At 39.3% G+C, this 20,521-nt stretch overlaps 1 protein-coding gene across 3 annotated transcripts in view; it reads left to right on the forward strand.

The window, feature by feature from the left end:
* Positions 1 to 9,007: 9,007 nt before the first annotated feature.
* Positions 9,008 to 20,521, forward strand: part of LOC148031295 (uncharacterized) — a 58,025-nt gene continuing 46,511 nt past the window's right edge. For all 3 annotated transcript variants that reach the window (XM_087684816.1, XM_087684817.1, XM_087684818.1), the window contains exons 1-3: positions 9,008 to 9,282; positions 9,377 to 9,442; positions 9,596 to 9,721. In XM_087684816.1, the coding sequence (XP_087540942.1) occupies positions 9,132 to 9,282; positions 9,377 to 9,442; positions 9,596 to 9,721 (343 nt within the window). In that variant the 5' untranslated portion in view covers positions 9,008 to 9,131. The remainder of the gene's footprint in view (positions 9,283 to 9,376; positions 9,443 to 9,595; positions 9,722 to 20,521) is intronic.

Here is a 20,521-nt window from a genome sequence, read left to right on the forward strand (position 1 = left end):
GGTGGCCTACTTCCTAGGTATAGCTAGTTATAAGGTTGCAAGTATGGAAGTCTTCTTGGAATTCTACAATGCATGGCATCGTGACCAAATCTACCACAATTGGTACAAGGCTTAGACCAAGGGTCTTGACACTCTGCTGGGAGAGGTGGTTTTCGTGGCAATGCACACATTGGACATGTGTGCGTGTAGGTCTCCTTACCATCTCTTGCAATTTAGCTAGCTCCATCTTCATTTATTTTAGCTCTCTTAACTCTAGTTAGCACTTTTTCCTTTATCTTGAGAGTTTGAGACTGACCGTTTGTTAGATGTTGTGAACCTTTCTGAGGATCTAGAATTAGTTTCATCTCGATTAGAGCTTTGAGAGCTTCTCTCCTTGAGCTCATCGTCTACTCATATAGCCTCTTCAAAGACCCTAGCTAGTGCATCTCTCTACAAGCTAGAGTTTCCTACCAAGGCCTTGTAGAGTTGCTCACTGCGTATTTTGCTGATAAAGACCATGGAGACTGCTCTCTCAGCGGGTCACTATTTAGTTGGGATTCTCTTATAGAGACTGCGCATGAGGGTAACATAGTCCCTAGTGTCCTCTTTGTCCTTTTGCTTGACATTCATCAATTGCACTATGAGATTGTCAGAGTACCCAGCCTTAGAGAATCTCTTAATAAAGAGATTCTTAAGGTTGTTGAAGTTGTTGCATTTCAAAGTGTCCAAGCTCGTGTACCAAGTCCTACCCTTAACACCTAGGCATGGGCTGAAAGCTTGCTAGTGCTGAGCAAGATCAATGAGGCCGTTAGCCTCATAGACCTGCTCGAATTGATCTATGAAACTATACGGGTCATTGCTTGTCTAGCTGCTTTATGACCACATGGATCTTCGATTGGCTCTTGGAGCCCTGGGTGACTTCTAATCCTACAAGCAATGAGGTTGCTATAAGGCTGCCACACTCTACTCTACTGACGTATTGTAAATGAGCCGGTTTGTAAGAAGCTCGCTCAACGTCAAGTCTACCTCTAGCACACACACACACACACACACACTCTCTCTCTCTCTCTCTCTCTCTCTCTCTCTCTCTCTCTCTCTCTCTCCTTTCTTTGCATTAGGTCCTATTTGATTCCTATTCGCTAGAGCTAATACGCACTGGCTTCTTGCATCTCTATGTCCTGCTGCAATTTCCTAGCTTGTTGCTCCTAGTTGTAGGCCGTGATGCTCTGCAATACCTTATGTGCTAATCTCCTCTTCTCCTCGAGTTCTACCATGATATTCTCTGATGGTCTACCATGGTGGTCCATATGGGTTTGGAGATTATGTTTACTCACCATTTGCTAGATTTCAACTCGGAGATCTCCCAAGTCAAGCTCGTCGGTTTCGTGAGTCGCACTGTTCCTACCATGTTAGTGACCTCATGCTCCACCAAGTTGTTGCTGTGGTTGGTTAAGTTGGGCAGTAGTAGCATTATGTCTCCAGTGATGTTGATCCTTCTATGTTCGGGTCTCTCTCTTGGTCCTATAGATCGGGATTCTTGATTGCCTGCCTAGATCTAAGGGTCGTCTCCTATTAGTGAGTTTGTTCTGCTTATTATTTTTGGGTGTGTTGCTTTCTTTATTACAAACAACCCTCAAATTATATACACTCCGAGTGTGCGTGGTGTGGTTATTGTGCACTGGGAAATTAGGCTTTCAGTTTTTTTTTTTTAAAAGTGCACTTCAAGTGTCGAAAAAAGTGTGGGTTATGAATGCAGGGATGATAGATGTAGCTCTCTCACTCCCTTGTACGTTCTCAGCTAGGTATGCTTCTAGATTCAGTTGTTGTTGGCCCGCTCTCAAGGGTCTCTACTGCATCTTTTAGCTTGGTCAAAACTTAATCAAGGTCTGGGCTGATTTGTGGCTCTAAGTAGGTTGGACAGCTAGCGAGTTAGTTAGCATTGCTTTTAGGTCTGTAAGTCTCATTGCATGCAGTCAGGTGGCTTCACGAGCCGTTTGACGCATTTGGAAGGCTACTGGAAGGTTTCCCTATATTATGGGAGATGCTCTGCTTCACTCAAGATTCACTAGATCAATCAGTTTTTACCATTAACCTTGGTCTGATTTGACAAGGTCCAATTCTTAGTGTCCAATTCCTAGAATCAAACGTTTGAGCGCAGGTGGTTTGATTTTCGTTTGTTTGATTTTGATGTGTTCAATTTTCAAGTGGTTCAATTTTTTACGTTTGATCATCTGATTGTGCAATCGTCCAAATTCGACACGCCACGTGTCCGAGTGGACGGGTTGGGTGGTGTCTGAATGTTTCGATTCCGAACAATCAGACTTCTGAGTCCAATTCTTGGAATCAAACTTTGTCAATTGCATTCAATTTTGACAATCGTGGTTCCAATCAAGGCAAAAATCGAATCAATGGCAATGATTTTGGGCATGCCAAGCCACACAGACTTCCAGAATGCAAGAATAGACAAGGAGCTAGGTTGGTATATCCTTGGAATAGCCAAAAAACTCCCACACAAGTCGATCAATTCGTCGCAAGCCCTGGGTATCTCCCTTCTCTCTCAAGCTTTCTCTCTCTCTCTCTCTCTCTCTCTCTCTCTCTCTCTCTCTCTCTCTCTCTCTCTCTCTCTCTCTCTCTCTCTCTCTCTCTCTCTCTCTCTCTCTCTCTCTCTCTCTCTCTCTCTCTCTCTCTCTCTCTCTCTCATTGTTGAAACTTAAATGAGCCTTCAACCCCCTTACTTGGGTCTTAAACCTTTGTTCCAATGCCCAGTTAGTGCTCATGCTTTGTCAATGGATTTCAATCTCGTTTTTCCCCTATTTTGGGCCTGTTCACAGTAGCAACCCTGAAGTGATTCGCTTCGATCTCTCGATCCTATCTTACTCTAAGTGCAACAAAAAGCACAACTCAAGTACTGAAATGATTTATCATACTTGCCTAATCATCAAAACCCAAAATACTTACTTGCATTGAAGATTGAACTCCGAAATATCCTACCTACATCAAGCAGCAGTTCAAGGATAAAAACCCTACTTCAATGCTTGATTTGAAGCGTGCAAGTGCTCAATCTTGAATCCATTGATGAAATCAAAATGTAGTGGGAGCTCACATTGGACCGCCAAGACCTACGGACTACTTATTGTTCAAGCATTTTAAGCAAGCTCTAATGGCTATTTCTTACCTAGCCGATGCACCTCTGATCCCATAGTTGTAGTGAGCTTACCTTGATGCTTGAATGAGTGGCCTCCTCCCTCGAGCACTCCGGTAGCTCCACGATCCTAGTTGCAAGCTCAAGCAACCTCAAGCCTCCTCCTTCGAGCTCCATTCTCCATAGCCACGCGCAAGACAAGAGAAGAGATGAGAAGAGGAGAAGAGAGAAGAAGATGGAGAGCTCTCCTCCACGGTCCCTCACCCTCACACACTCACTCCCTCACACTCTTACACTCCCTCTCTCAAACACAAGCACACCCAAGAAAGAGAAGAAGAAGAAGCCACTTTAGCCACACACAAAAGAATGAGCTTCTCATTCACTTTTTGAGTTTATATACAAGCCCTAAATCCCTTGGGCATCCATCCCCTTTTTTACATGATTGGGCATCTTGCTAAGGTCATCTTTCCCTATTCCCTTATTATTGCCTTATTCCTTCATCGGTATTCATCTAGATTTTACAATTTGCATAGGAGGGAGCCTGGCACTCTTTTACAAAATTTTGGTGATGCCTTTGCATTTTAAAATACGCCTTTACCTTTGACTTGACCTTTTACACTTTTGGCCTTTCCTCTCTTGTTCATTTGCTAGGCTGCCTTTTTTCGCATTATTCCCCACTCTAAATTTTCTCTTTTTTTGTCTCTCATTGGGGTTAACAAAAAGAATGTTGATGCTTCCCCCCATACCTCTCATGTTTTGATAGTTGGAGGCAATAATGGTAGGAGCAGTAATGAACACTATGGAAGAGACTCTCAACAATCTCGTTCTTAGTCACATGGACGGTCTCATAGTAAGTTTCATAGCCCTAACTCCTCATTGACTTGTCATTACTGTGGGAAAGTAGGGTATATTTGGCCACAATGCTATAAAATGCATAAGGACAAGTGCAAGGAAAAGGGTAAGGGTAAAGTATATGATAAAAACAATGATCATAACATTGTCCTAAGCAAGTCCAACATTAAGATTGAAGAGATTAATGCCATGTAGACTAATTTTGATATTGATTTCATACTTGTGGCTTCTTCTCTTGATACTTTATAGCTAGCTGATGCCTTTTCAAGCTATACTTAGTGTTGGTTGATAGATTCACAGGCTTTTTTTCATGTGACCCCTCATAGAGAATAGTTCATCTCCTATCACAGTTTGACTCGATATATCCATTTGGATAATGACATGGCATTAGAGATAGTCTTTATGATGTATGTCATGTATCAGCTCTCATGAAGAACCTTATCTTTGTTTGCTGTTGGCACTACGGAGATGCATGCTATATTATCTCCTTTGGTGATTCCTCATGGAAGATTACCTATGGAAATCTTGTCATTACATATAGTGCTAAGTCCAATACTCTCTACCTCTTGCTTATATGTGGGTCAGTTGACCATATTTTAGCAATGGATGTAGTTCCATATGTATCTCTTTGGGATTGTCACCTTGGGCACATGTCTTTGAAAGGAATGAAAACGCTTATCCGTTTGTAGTATCTTCCATTGAAATGTCTAAGGTCAGATAATGGGGGTGAGTATGTCTTGAAAGACTTTGAGCAGTTTTTTGATGAGAGAGATATTAAGCATCACTTGATCACCCCGTACACCCCACCCCAGAATGGTATGGGGCCTGAGTGCATGAATAGGATAATTCAAGAGCAAGTTCACAGTATGTTTAGCCAAGTAGGCTTACCACAATATTTTGGGCTGAGGTGATTACTACTATCATACATTTGATTAAATAGTCCCCATATACTCCTCTTGACTATTAGGTTGTTGTAGAGGAGGTACGATCTAGAAAACCTCCCTCATATGCTCATTTTCATATCTTTGCTTGTGAGGCTTTCTGCCATGTTCCCAAGGACAAATGTAATAAGTTAGATCCTAAGTCTAGAAGATGCACCTTTCTTGGTTATGGGGATGTAGGTGTGAGGTGAGCTATCGCCTATAGTATTTGCAAACTTGGAAGTTTATCTACAACCATGATGTTGTATTCCATGAAGAGAAAATGCATAAGCAGATTGAACATGTCCTTGAGGTACATAGGGTAATATTTCAAGAGGAGCCTCGTATTACTATACAGCCGACTCGACAACTTGCAACAGTATAATCGATGCTTTAGTGGCCCAGGTCCTTGATACTCCACATGATATATAGGCCCCATAGCCTATTTTGAGGTAGTCTACTAGAGATAGATGATGGCTTGTATGATTTGAGCCCTATATGGATTATATTATGGTGATAGATGCTAGTGAGCCTCTTACTTATGATGCGGCCATGCACAGAGGTGATAGTCACTCTTGGGAGAGGACCATGCAGTCAGAGTATGACTCACTCCAGAAAAATCTTACGTGGGATTTGGTTCCTTTTCCTAGTGGAAAGTGCAATTTGCCATGCAAGTGGGTGTACAAGTCGAAAAGTACCCCTAGATGCCCTAAGATGGCATACAAGGTCAGATGGGTTGGACTTTGATGAAAAATTTTATCCTATTATGAAGATGACTACTCTATGCTTGGTACTAGCTTTGGTTGCTCAGCTTGACTTGGATCTTTATTAAATGGATGTCAAGATGGTTTTTCTTCATGGGGGCTTGTACGGTGAGATTTACATGGAGCAACCTAAGGGCTTTGCAGAACTTGGTAGGGACCACCTAGTGTACTGATTGAGAAAGAGCCTTTATGGCCTGAAGTAGGCACCTAAGGGCTTTATAGAACTTGGCATGGCCCACCTTGATGATTTTGTGTATTCACAGGGATATTCCCACGGTGATATGGATCCATGTTTACACACAAAGAAGGCTCATGATGACAGCCTTATGATTTTGATACTCTATGTGGATGATATGCTGATTGTCGAGAGTGCTCATGATGAGTTCGATACCTTGAAAGGTCATCTCAAGAAGAGCTTTGAGATGAATGGGACAAGCCTCACAAATTCTTGGGATGCACATTACATGTGATCACTTTAAGAAGCTCCTTTACTTGTCATAGAAGGAGTACATCAAGAAGGTCCTTGAGCGGTTTCATCTACTGTAGGATATTAATCCTATTGGTTGCCCTTTACCTTCTCATGTAAAGCTTAATTAGGTTGAGTGCCTGAAATGTGATCAACAGAAGGCTGAGATGGCCAAGATCCCTTTTGCATTTGCAACGGGTAGTTTGATGTGTGCCATGATAGCCACTCGTCCTGACATAGCATTTGCAGTGGAAGTTTCGGCATGCTATATGGCTACACTTGGCAGATGGCATTGGAATGCCATCATAGAGCACCAAATAGATACACTCTATCTCTTGACTATATCATGGCTATAGATTGTGGAGAGCCTTTATGTCATGCTGATGCTATGAGCAGGGATGACAGTCATAAGTGAAAGAAAGTTATGCAATCAAAGATGGACTCTTTGCTCACTTTTGGAAGTTGGTTCGGTTGCTTACGGGAATTCTTTTTTTACAATTCAAATGGATTTACAACATGAAAATCTCTCCATTTGATGCATTGCCTAAGTATAAGGCAAGATTGGTAGCCAAGAGATTCAAAGCAAGAGAAAGGGATAGACTTTGATGAGATATATCTCACTAGTAGTAAGATGAATACCCTTCATATAGTATTGCATTGGTTGCTAAGAAAGATGACAAATGTCAAGATAACTATCTCTTTTAGTGTGTTGTTGCAATTATTGCATCAAAGTAGTCACCCCAATGCTAGATTTTCAAAAAGTTACTATATGACTACTTGTTGAGCTAGGATTTGTGCTCACACACATATACTTGCAAGTGTTTTTTATCACTCAAGAGTCAATATATCATAGTAGAAACTTTGAGTTCATCTCATCTTGCAAGAAATTGATTAGGGGACATGTGGAATTGTTTCCTCACATCAACTTTTATTGCTACTATTATTGTGCTTGATATAAGATGATAGTGATCTTGAAATGTTGATCATCATGCTAATGGTTGGTGGACTAACTTGTGGTCCAATAGGATTCAAAGCATCACTTAGCTTAGCAAGTATTAAAATTGGGATAACCATAATCTATCAAAGAATATTTAGGTTAGGTAATTGGTAGTATTGTGTGCAAATGCCACTAGTTGGTAACCCTACTTTCCATGAAGGTTAAATTGATGCATGTGCATACACATGACATGAATACTAGTGTTTGATAAGCATACACATGACATGAATATTAGTGTTTGATAAGCAATATCATTTTTGAGATTTTGGTGATAGTAAACTAAATATGGTTTGTAATTGAAGGTGCTAATGCTTGAGTATTGCCTATGACACACTCTTTTTGTTTCCCACACTCAAGTGTTGATCACTATGATGGGTTGATATAATTGTACTCTTTGATATGCTAGTTGCCAAGTACTAATTTGTTGCCCCTAGCTTTCTAGCCATGACACTACCTACATGCACTACTATGTTTGGATTTATTTTCATGTGGCCACACTCAACATGGGAAAATGTTTCAACCTCAAGTCTTTAATCATAGGGCTTAAATAGCAAGCCCTTAATAGAATGAAGATGAGACAATACAATGTACTAAATGCTTTCAATAGCATGTACTTCAAAGTTTAATATTGATGAATTGTTCTTTAAAGTAAATGAGTGCTTCACGTCTAAAAGGATGCTCCCTAAAATAGCTCTCTCTTATGGAAGAGCTTTTCAAGCATATTGTGCTACGTGGTCGAATTCATAGATCAAAAGGTTGGAGTCTCAAGAGACAATATCAATGAGACAAGTATTAAAAGGATAATATAAAACCTAGCAAACATTAAGAGAGAATCTAGATACTCATGACATAACAGATATAAACTTACTAGACTTTACAAACCCAAAATAATAATACAACTACTCATAACAATCTAGATATTCAAGAGATAGTTTATACAATCAAGGGAATAACATTAAGAATTGCATATAAACATTTTTAGTAGTTGTATAATTATTCTTTAAGTAGTACTTGGGATGTGACATGGATAACGATTGTTGACACTTGCAAAACACATCCATATGAATGGTCTTAACCATGTGTTGCCGTATGAATGCATGGCTTGGCAAAGCTGCTCTCAAAGGAATAAATTTAGCATTTTTTGTATCGTAATTTTGTTGCTTTGAGAATGCATCGTAGATTCTAAGTTCAAACAAAGGACTAGTGATATGATGTGTATTGCACTCAAAACAACCAAAGGAAGGGCTTTATTTCGTTTAAAGTAACCACCACTCTACCCAAGTTGTCACTGGTGGTCCTCATAAGTTCCTAAGAGCCACTCCTTATGTAGGTGAATTGACTTAAATGGAAGGATTGTTTTAACATGGTGCTAGTGCAACCATGTGGAAGTCCACATAGTTAAGGTCCTCTAGGTGCGAAGAGAGAGGGGGGACCAATGAAACTAGTTCGGGTTGTGTCAACATGATGTTGCCAAGTGGCATTCACTAGATGCAACACTCCTACTCTTTTAATGGGGTACTCCATACTACATCCAAAGACACAGTGACTGTCCAAGCATCAACTAAGATGATTGTTAGCACTCTTGCTTGTGTGTGGAAGGACCTAAAAGAGGTGTCACCTTGCGATGATCACATGAGAAGTATTTTTACCCACGCTAGTAGCCATTGGCCAATAGTGCTCCGTGCAAACGTGGGACATTGGGATACCTATAAAACAAACATTCTTTTTCACTCCCGAGGTTGGACGACGTGGCAAGACAACTCATTCGAGCTGGTGGGCCACGTGGACCAATCGAGCTTTGGCACGCACGAGGGGACAGGTCCCGGAATATCTGCTAAGGCTCGGATCCGAGCCTACAAGTTGAGATGTTCCTCTCCATGAAACAAACATATAGCACGAAGTCGCACACACACAACACATTCTCTGTCTGTCTGTCTGTCTGTCTGTCTCTCTCAGATAATCTCTCATTTTCCCACAGAAGGCTCTGTGGAGGTCGAGCTGATCAAAGGCCATGACCTCAAGGACGTCGAAACTTTTGGTCTGCTTCTTCCCTTCTTCTTGCTCTCTCTTCCCGCTGGTAAGTCTCTCTCATTTTCCCTCAGAAGGCACTGTCGAGATCGAGCTGATCAAAGGCCACGACCTGAAGGTCGTCGAAGCTTTTGGTCTGCTTCTTCCCCTCTTCTTGCTCTCTCTTCCCGCTGGTAAGTCAAGTGGTAGCCATTTTTGAATTCTAATGCCCTCCCGGTTGTTCTGTAGGTAAATCGGACCCCTACGCAGTCCTTGCAACCGGAGGTCAAAAGCATAGATCTAGAACTGTGCCAGGTACGTTGTCTTACACTCGTCCATAGATAATCTACTATGTGCCAATAGATTGACGTCTGCCTACGCATAGCTATGTGAACATGGATGTCTGCATGTATTTATACAGGGCATATATCGGTGATTTGATCAATGTGTGTGAATTTTGTCCCTTAGATGGAGTCAGTAGTCCTGCTTGGAACCAGAGTTTTCTCGTGGAAATACCGGATGGGCCTCAAGAGCTAGACTTCCCATTTTCGATCAGGAGAGGCATGGTGCTGATGAAGCCATTGGAAGTGTCAGGTGCAGCATATTTGCGCACATTTCATCTTTAAAGTATTTGTCTATCAGAAATCTGCTCAAGCTTGTAATTGCTGTAGTGTCTTGATGATTCAGTCACAGTGCACTTCCTATTTCTTTGCATGTTAAATCCCGTTTATGGCAGTGTTTATGGATGGTAAACGTCTATAGTCATGAGATTGTTAGCGTAAATGCTCATCCACGGGTGTTGTATGCCTCTGCAAGAGTTCACTCAGCCCCGTTGTGTTAATTTAGTGCCGCAGTATCCCTTTGTTGAAGCTATTCACAGAAAGACACCTTCCTGTTGCAAAGTATGAGGTCCAACGGCCAGATGGAAAGTTTCAAGGAGAGTGCGAGATCGGCCTGAAGTTTTTCCCCAAGGTTAATGTGTTATATAGTTTCTTCTACAATGATGAAGGAATGGCTACAAATTCTTTTCTCCACACATTAATCCATATTTCCAAATGCAATCCCCAATTCCTATGGGGGGGGGAAACCATGTTCTCTCCTAGGGAAGTGCAAAATCCTCATAGTTATTGAAACAAAAAGCCTACCCACCTTATTCCATGTGCTCCCAAACCGTGAGGACGTAGAAAAGGAATCACTTCTTTGTAGAGCTTTCAAGTGAGCAAAAAATGTGAGGTTGATTCCGCAATGCAATATATACATTTGACACTATTGAATATGAAGATAATCACAACTTTTAGCAAGGGTCATCTTGTCAAACCACAAGGCAAAGGCAAGGAGAAAATCCATGACCGAAAAGAGACACTAGCAAGTGAGAGAAGTAAGGAAACACTCGAGGAGTTATTTCGAGCACACAATGAAGAGGGAGAACTTACCAACAAAACTATTCTCCAAATGAATAATCTAAAGAGCAATGCTAAGGTTATAAGATGGATGTATAGACATCATAGGAAACCTCGAAAAAGACCCAAACCTTGTTGGCAAAGGCATTGATGGAGGGCTAATATACAACGATGGGTTCCACAACCCCTCCTATTCGCTCAAGGGCACTATGTGGGAAATCATTGGTTTTGGTTGTCCAAGCCACCTACATGACCACCTTTGTCACACCACACATGGGTGCCTCCTCAACAGAAAAAGACAAACCTAAACATAAAACACAACATGAAAAGAAAGAGTCGAAGGAGGCGATGTTAAATACAATCCCTAAGGACAAGCCTTCCATACTTGAACATGATAAAGTTTTAGAGTTAGCAACTAAATAGGAACAATTGCTAGCACCCATAATTAATATGCTTGATGAAGATGAAACAATAAAAATGCTGGACTCTCCAAAATAAGAGGCAATTGAATCATTGTAATCTAGCAACTTTGTCCAACGTGACATAGGGAAACCCCATGATGGGACAAAAGAAGAGATTACTAATGAGTCAATTGATAATACAATTGTCAAACTAGGAAGGCACAAAATCCCCCAAGTATGTGCCTTCATTGTCTAAGAGGAAGAAAAGGAGGCTAAAGAAACAACAACATTAGCAAGTAGCTATAGAAGCCACAAAAAAGGATTCCTCAAAACCTAGCAAGAAGCCAATAGTCTTGACACACGAACAATCCATATATATTCCCATTCCCGCTTCTCTTGAAAGCACTAAACTTGTGAAAGTTTTTGAGAATTCCAAGCATTTCGAGCATGGTTTCCAACAACTATTGTAGATAAAACTCAATCCACAGATAGCAAAGTACATGATGTCCAATGAAGTATGGAAATATAATAGTCACACCCATTAGTTGTGACTACACCTATCACATCCAATAAGGAACAAGACATGGTGGCTATCGAGACTTAAGATAAACAAAAGAATCTTGAAAGCACAAGCAATCCTGCACTCCTTCAATCTTGCATCGAGCCTTTTGTTGCCAAACTAAAGCCCAAAGTAATTATCAAAACCTTAAGAAGAAATGTTAGCAGAGCAAGCATGCTTCGAAAATAGGAATGCCATTATGTGTCTCATAGAATTGAATGTTAGGTTGAAGTTGTTTGCACGTATCTATGTCCATGTTGACATGGGCACATTGCTTAAAGAACATGAGGAATACCTAGGTTGTTTGCTAACTTGGGAGAATCAAGATCATCTTAGTAAACAATATGATGGTCTTCTAGACAATCTTTTATAGCACATCTTAAATGAGGAAGTTGAACAACACCGCTTAATAGTTACATTCATTGAAGTGCTTTATCAACATGATGTGCTCGTGGTTGAGGAGTTCAAACAATTGGTTGAGGGATGAATCCAATTTGAGAAATGGTGGTTTATTAATCGAGATACAATGGCTGAACTCGAAGACCAGCTAATGGCTATCTTAGAGGAGCCACAAGCTATATGGCGGTCTCAAAGAGACCCCACCTATGTAGTCCCCATTTCTTTCATATACTAGCTATTGTTCGTGGTATGGCCTTCACCAGACCCATCCTAGATTGTTGCCTACTTGATAAAATTCTAACGAAAGAGGAACCTCATGTCGCTAGTAGACTAGGACAAGGAACAATACTACTCGATGTTGCCCAATACTTATCCTTCTTAGATTATCGCATACTTGATAAAATTCTAACGAAAGAGGAACCTCATATTGCTAGTAGAATAGGACAAGGAACAATACTACTCGATGTTGCACAATACTTATCCTTCTTAGTAAAGTTTCCATGACTCCTTGATACTTGTATTGTACTAGAGTATATATTGAGTTCTACAATTGGCTTCTAACATCCTAGAGTGACATGGATTCATAGTTGTAAACATGTACATAAATTGATTATGTATAAATCAATCAGATTTTTGTTTATTGATGATAATTTAAAAAAATATAAATATAAATAATAAAGAAAAAATGCACACACTGCAAGCAATAACTGTCAAGCAGAGATAACCACAATCAAGATCAACACAACTACAGTCAAGTAAGTGGTATTTTTTCAAGTAGAGTCTTATGAATGGATTTTGAAGCACATCAACTACATGTACTCTCATATATTTATCAAGTGAATGCAGTATATTTAGATGATTACGTAGGTAGATCAGATCTTTGAAGCCACCAAGGACTACCATCCATTGGAAGAATGACCAAAAGCAACAGTGAGCAATGAAGGCCTAGTCCAAACATGTTATTGGGAGAGACTTTAAAAATCACATATGCAAGATCATGCTCCACTACAAGTGTGTCTCCATAGGTGTTTTGCTAGTTACTCTCTCTACCAATAGACTAGGCACGATACCAATAAGAAGACATGCTCTTATCAATGCTGAGAGCTCCTTTATCAATGAAACCATAATTTTAGTGATACTTCTTCATGAGTCCCATAAAACCCACCATCATTACTTCTTGCATCTTGACTAGGCCATCCCTTCTTAAGAGCTTCCTCAAATATCTTGAGCTTGCCATTGTATTGTATTCTTCTTATTGAGGTTGGAAATTCCTTCCGTACTACATTATATTTCAAAAGAAATTAAAAAAAAAGAAAAATAAAGAAGAGTCGGAATGAAAAATATGCATACACAAATATGGCATCAAATCTAGGGGTCCTTAAGCTAGATATACATGGTGACCTTGGTTGGCCGACTTTGTTGTTAACCCCCTTGCTCCACTTCCTAGTCCCCCACGTAAAGTTAGGGTCCATCAAGGGTAGGACACACCTAGGGAACCTTGGTTTGGACATATCTCCCTAAGTCACTTGCACATATTCTTCCAATCTCTCACATCTCTAGCAACAATATAGGAAATACACACAGCCAAAAAAAGTAAAGATGGTATAATTTTTTATCAAAGGCCACAATTATACAATTAATTGTAACATTATTTGGAAAGTTGAGCGTAGTACCCGTGCAAGTTGTAATATTTTTTGCCAGGTAGAAAGGCTTGTAGCTTGACAAGAGCGGGGGCACTAACTTTCATTTACTTTCATGACAATCCATAAAATCTAATATGTATGGTTAAACTAGGAAAGGCCAGCCAAGAGCCAAATAGAAGAGACAAGCGTCCAACTTAAGTGGAAGCTTAAACTCAAAACCTCATGTATAAAAATTGAAAAGTGAATGGATAAACTCATTCTTGTGGTATGCAAACTTGAGACCATGTTTCTTCTTCTTCTTGCTTCTAGTGTATCTTCATGTGCTCCATCTTGAGAGTGAGGGAGAGTGAGAGTATGAGACTTGAGAGATGAAGTTCCTTTCAATACGTGCTTTTTTTTTTCTTTCCCTTCTTGGGTAAGAAGCAAATTGGAGGAGGGATTGGGTGTCTTCTTTCTTCTTTGCATTTCCTCTCTAGATTGGGTACTTACGAATCAGATCAGTAGCTATGGAGTAGAGGTTGCAGATCGAGTACCACCACACAAATTGTGAAGCCACCATCAAGTCTTTGCTTCACGGCATTGAGGAGGAGGTAAGGCAGTGAGTTCACTACACCCTTTTTGGTTTGTTCATTCATTCTTTCATGTCGTTTGGAAGAAGAATGGATAGATTGATGAGTTTGGAGGATGTATAGGCTATGTGAGAGGTGGCCATTTTTAAATTCGATGAATCAGTTGAAATAATAAATACTCTATCAAGTTCGATGGTCGAGCTAGTGAAGGCTCCGATATGGATGCAAGTGTTAGGATAAGGACCAATGGCCAAAGGGTACCATGCACACTATACAATCATATATATGGGAAGATAATAAAAAATTAAGTATAATCTTTGTAACCACAAAAACTTCTTGTTTTCTTCTTCTTCTTCTTCTTCTCTCTCTCTCTCTCTCTCATTGACTCCACATCCCTCTATCACTTCACACTCAACTGGTATTAGAGTTGTATCCATGGGCATTTGTGTTTAGAGTGGGGCATGTGAGGAGTCAAGGTTTATCCTAAGGTTAAATATTTAAGCTTCATTGCAATATTTGTGCTTGCTATTTGGATTTAAAAGAGGTACATATTCTATCGTTAAATTCTTCGTTTAAGTCAAATAGGTACTCTGATTAAGGGAGCCATTGAAGCTCAATTTGGGGCTTACATGGCTCGACTTTGGAGTATTTGATCAACCATAGTGCTTGGATTCAAGGTAGTTTAGTTGGTTTCTAGATTACTCAACAAAGAATTTGACTCATGTAGTTGATGAATGCAAGCATGAGGACTGGTTAAGCATAAGGACAACCTGTTTTTTGAAAACTAAGGGGTCTCTTTATTGAAAACAAGGGGCTTGCTTTGCTAAAATAATAAAGAGGCATGCTTGAGGAGGGGAGCTAGAGGTCGAGTTGTTACACCATCTTCCTTACATTTTTAATGTTGTGGAAGCTATAGAATATTCATTTTATGAAACTTATCCTCTTTGTTGAACTTTGGATTAAAGTCAAATAAGACAAAACCATTTTCACATTTTGGAGATAGTTTTGGTTGAGCTAAATAGCCAATAACTTAAGAGGCAAATCCATAAAAATTTTAGTATGTATTGAAGAGTGCTTGGTTTGTTTTGATATTGCTTTTGCCAATTGTTGACAATTGTGACAAGCACTCGTTTTTGTTGTTTGTTGGTCCTCTTGGTCTGGCACTTGATACTATCTTGGTTACTTGTTGTTTGGCACATATTGCAATGATTACATATTCTTTTTGTTTGGAAAACTCATTGTTTAACATTGAGAAATTAAATCAAATCAATTTCTTGTAGCGGAAAGAATATATTTACAAAATAAGAAAGTTATGCCTATCAATTGCAAAGAAACAATGCCTAAAGACATGGTTATAAATGTATGTTATACATGATGAATGAGATTACATGCTCTATTGTTTTGCTTTGAGAAGCAAATGCTATATCACAACTTTATTAGCTAAAGAAACTCATTAACCCTTGGATGGAGAAAGGGAATTCTATATCCAATCATCTAAATGAGTTGAATACTATTTTTGGTCTGCTCTGAGCACAAAAGCTTACTTTTTTGGACTCAATGAAGGCAATGTTTTTGCTTGTCACTTTGCTTAGAAGTTTGGATACTTTTAGAACTGCAATAAACTAGGATACTTTTAGAACTATAATAAGTAACTTGGTGCTTGCTAATGGATTGATTAGTACTAATGTGAAAAGCAGCTTGCTTACAAAAGAGATGAATAGGAAAAATAATGCAAGTTCTAAGAGCTCCACTATACTTATAATGAGGAGGTTAAATGCAAGGGGAAAATCTTGGAGATGGGGAACTCAACGAGTAGGTCTTGCACAAAAAAAGTAATGGAATATTTTTATTGCAACAACAAAAAGGGTCACATCAAGAAGCATTATTTAAAGTGAAAAAGCAAAAATAAATAAAAAAGGAAGCAAGAGAGTGATAAATATAGTAAAATAAGGGAATAATATAAGATAAAGATTGAAGAGTTCAATATTATATGTAGTGGTGATGGTGATGTGATATATCTCTTTACTTGGAGATGCATTCTTGGTTGTTACAAATGATCGTATGCATCAAGATTGGAATTTTAATCCACGAGTATAATTACATATTACTTCTCCTAAGGGGTGGGTTGCTACATATGTCATACGAAGGTTTGTAGCCACATGGCCTAACCATAATGCCTTCTTACAAGCCTTAGTGACTATAATGTACTTAGCCTTGATAGTAGACGAGGCCATGCATTTTTGTACCTTGGACATGTAGGAAACAACACTTCTAACAAAGATGAAGACATAGCAAGAGATGGACTTCCTACTATCTACATATCTTGCATGATTTGAGTCTATGTAGACCATGAATCTAGTATCCTAGCCACCATAGAAAAGGCATATATCTACAATTCCCTTAACGGATTTAATGATACCATTAATGACATTCCAATGTTGCATGCTAGGTGTCGGCATATGATGAGCCACAACTTCCATTGTAAATGCTATGTCAAGTCTAGTAACTATCATGGTATACATGAAGGTGTCCATTGCAGATGCATATGTGATCTTGGCCATCTTAAAATTCTCATTATGTGATTGGAGACAATCTGCATGATTGACCTTCACATAAGAAGGTAATGGGCAGCCAATAGGCTTACCATCTTACATATGGAACCACTTAAGGACTTTATGAATATACTCCTTCTATGATAAGTAGAGGAGCCCCTTAGAGCGGTTGTGTATAATATGCACACCAAGTATGTGAGAGGCATGCCCGATGTCCTTCATCTCAAAACTCTTATTGAGTGGAGTCTTCAAAGCATCCAACTCATCATGAGCATTTCCAACAATTAGCATGTCATCAACATATAATACAAAATGATAAGACTACTATCATAGGGTCTTCTTCTTATAAAGACATGAATCCATATCATTATGGGAATAACCTTGTGAATGCATAAATGCATCAAACTTATGATTGCAAATCTCTTCTTGAGTTGAGTCTTCAAAGCATCTGACTCATCATGAGCACCCCTAGCAAATAGCATGTCATTAACATATAGTACCAAAATGATAATGCTACCACAATAAGGTCATCTTCTTGTAAGGAAACGGATCAATATCACTGCGAGAATAAACTGTGAATACATAAAAATATCAAAGGCATTATAACATTCCATAAGTACCTACTTAAGTCCATAAAGACTCTTCCTTAACTTGCACATTACGTGTTCCCTATCCTTTTACTCAAAGCCTTTAGACTACCATATATAGATATCCTCATGCCGGTCCCCATGTAAAAAAGTCATGTTAACATCCATCTGGTACAAGTTTAGATCTATCTATGTAACCAAAGACAATACTAAGCAAAGGGTAGTCGTTTTGACCATAAGAGAGAATATCTCATAAAAGTCAACTCTCTTTCTTATTTTAAACCCTTAGTAACCAAACATGCCTTGTATGTTGGCTTAGGAGGATGATTGATGCTCATCAACTTATACATCCACTTGCATGGAAATGCATGTTTATCATTTGGCAAGGAAACCAAATTCTATGAATGATTTTTCTACAATGAGTTAAACTCAGACTATATGGCTTTCTCCCAAGAGTGACTATCACCTCTGTACATAGCCTCCTCATAACTGAGGGGCTCACTAGAACCTGCCACCATGACATAATGCATAGAGGACTCAAAACAATAAGGGGAAGGCGAGGCTTTAGTAGAGCATCTCAAAGTTGGTTGTGGGGTCTGTCTGTCTAGCATCATGATCCTACACAACATGCAAATCTTGGACCATTACATTACTAGCTATTGTTGCAAGCTGTCAAATTAGGGCTGGTTGTAATGTAATAGGAGGTTCCTCTTGAAAGATCTCCTTGCATACCTCGACTACCTACTCTAGTCTCATATGCATATTTTTCTCATCGAATATAACATTATGGTTGTGGATAACCATTTGAGCCTATGGATTCCAAAGGCAATAGCCCATCTCACATGCATCACCATATCCAAGAAAGATGCATTTGATGGATTTCAAACCTAACTTATTGCATTTATCTTTATGAATATTGCAAAAAGCCTCACATTATTTGAAGACTCACAAGGGTGCATACAAGGGAGATTTATCAAACTATACCTCCTCTATAATTCTACCACCAAGAGCATGCATAGGGATCTATTAATCAAAGGAATTGGAATTGCAATTGCAATTGCTTCAACCCCAAAATTGTTGTGATAAGCCTATTTAACTAATCATAATACAAACTCTTTTATGAATAGTCTAATTCATGACCTTTGCAACACCATTCTAGGGTGGGATGTAAGGGGCTGTCAATAGATGCTTAATACACCTCTTCTGATAAGGCATTAACTCTTATGGCTTCCTCAAACATGCAAGCTAATATGTCTCTTTGCACATTTGAATTACCAACCAAGGCTTTGTGCAACTCCTCATTTCTAGTGTCCTTAATAAAGAGATAGACACTCCCATAGGCATGGGTCTTTCAGTTGAAAGGATTCTTTTGTAGAGACTATGTACATGTCTAACATAGTCTTGAATCTCTTCCTTGTCTTTTTGGCTCACATTCATGAGTTTGACAATCAAGTTATCTACATATCCTACTTTCAAAAATTAATTGTGAGAAGTTCTTAAGCAAATTGAAGTCATTATTCTCAGTGTTGTGAACCATGTTCAACCTTTCTCTCCCATAGAAAGTCCAAAGGCTTGAGCCCTTTTGTCAATGTCCATAAGAGTGTTTGCCTAGCAAACTTGCTCGAATTGTTCAACAAAGCTATATGGGTCATTGCCTACCCTATATTTGGTAACTTGCTTTATGATGATCAATATTTCATTCTAGGCTTCTTGCCCTAGGTGTTACCCTGAGTCTGGTTAGAAGTGAGGTTGCCAAGGTAGCATTGTTCCTCTCTACCATGGTCCTATCTAGTAATCACTTGAACAGATCGGAAGGGGTAAGGTTGGCTTTGGATGCCTCAGCCTCCCTTGCACAATGTTGAGTTGTGGTTTCACTTGCCAAATCCAATATGTGCTGGTGGACCTAGTTTAGCTCGCTCTCTTTCGTACACGTATCTATCTTTTGGGCTATAGTGAATAGGGCCACTTGCCTTATAAGATCTTTTCCTATCCTTCTCTTAGATTCCAAATCAATGATGTTTTCCTCTATTGGCCTTCCAACATGTTCCATTTTAGTATGTTGGTCATAGTGTGAAATAAGTTTCTAGATATCCAATGGGAACTTGGTTGCCTCAAGTTCTAGGCTATTGTGGTTTGAGCTAGAGCTCAACATGGTCTCTAGTGGTTCATGGCTAACCAATGCCTCAATGAGGCTGACAAGATTTGGTAAATAAATGAGGGTTCCTATTGGTCTCTTTTAGTGTGACATAATGCATTTGGCTCAAAAACTTGTGAGTTTGTAGCACATAAAGTGCCAAGGATTTGTTGTCTTAGTAGTTCCTATTGGGTGGATATGCAGATTAACTCTCTATGTGTTTTCCCTCAATCAATAACTTAGATGTCTTTAGAAATTTTCTCGTTTTCTTTTTCATCCCCTTTTTGGAAAGTTCCTTATGGGTAGTGGTTTTTTGCTATTTCAATTTTACTTGGTTTTTTTTTTTGTGCACGCGTTCCCTTGCCAGCTAATCCAAGCTCAAGAAGGTCTAGGCTTTCTTGACACTCATTGAGACATGAGGGTGCAATGGTGCTATTGGGATTAAGAACTAAATTTAACACTGACCTTACAATAAAGTTATGGCCCTCAAGTGATGCGACACTCTGGAGGTGTTGATAGATCCTTCTAGGCTTTCAACCAAGGTTATGAGGCTTGTCTTGTGAATGCAAGTCTCTATACTTGAAAGGTGTGACCCATGATAATTGAGAATTTTTCATCTAGCTAAGTAATTCACTTAATGAGTAGGGCAAAGACTCAAGAGACATGCTAGTCTCCTAGACTTTCGAGCCGCACTACCTAGCCTACGGGTCAATGCTAGCTTAGCACTTCTTTGTGTTAAGTATCATCATGTCCACACTTGTCATAACTTGTGTAGACTAGGGTTGTTTGGAGCAAGCCTTCTCTCAAGCACACTCATAGTTCTAAATTATCCAACATGCCAATCTACATGCAATAAATAATTTTAGATGTGCTTCCCAACAATTGATGTGCACTAGATGTCTAGTTTAAAGTTTAGCCTTGATTAGTAGTGGTGCTAAGCAACATTATATTGCTAGGCAACTCATTTGTTTCTTCCTTAATATAAATGGTCTCTAGGGATTTCATCTATGTGAGAATTTCATGGATGTTCAAGAGAAGTACATGTCTCAAAATTGCCCCTCAAGTCAAGAAACTTCTCAAACACAAATTCTTACAATACAAACTTTTTGAGCACAATGGGTTTAGATTTTGGCAAATGCCTCTTGCCTAT

The sequence above is a fragment of the Lygodium microphyllum genome, chromosome 9 (genome assembly GCF_053477565.2).
Source record: "Lygodium microphyllum isolate KBCC chromosome 9, Lygodium_microphyllum_v1.1.10, whole genome shotgun sequence".
In the NCBI taxonomy this organism is placed as follows: domain Eukaryota; kingdom Viridiplantae; phylum Streptophyta; class Polypodiopsida; order Schizaeales; family Lygodiaceae; genus Lygodium; species Lygodium microphyllum.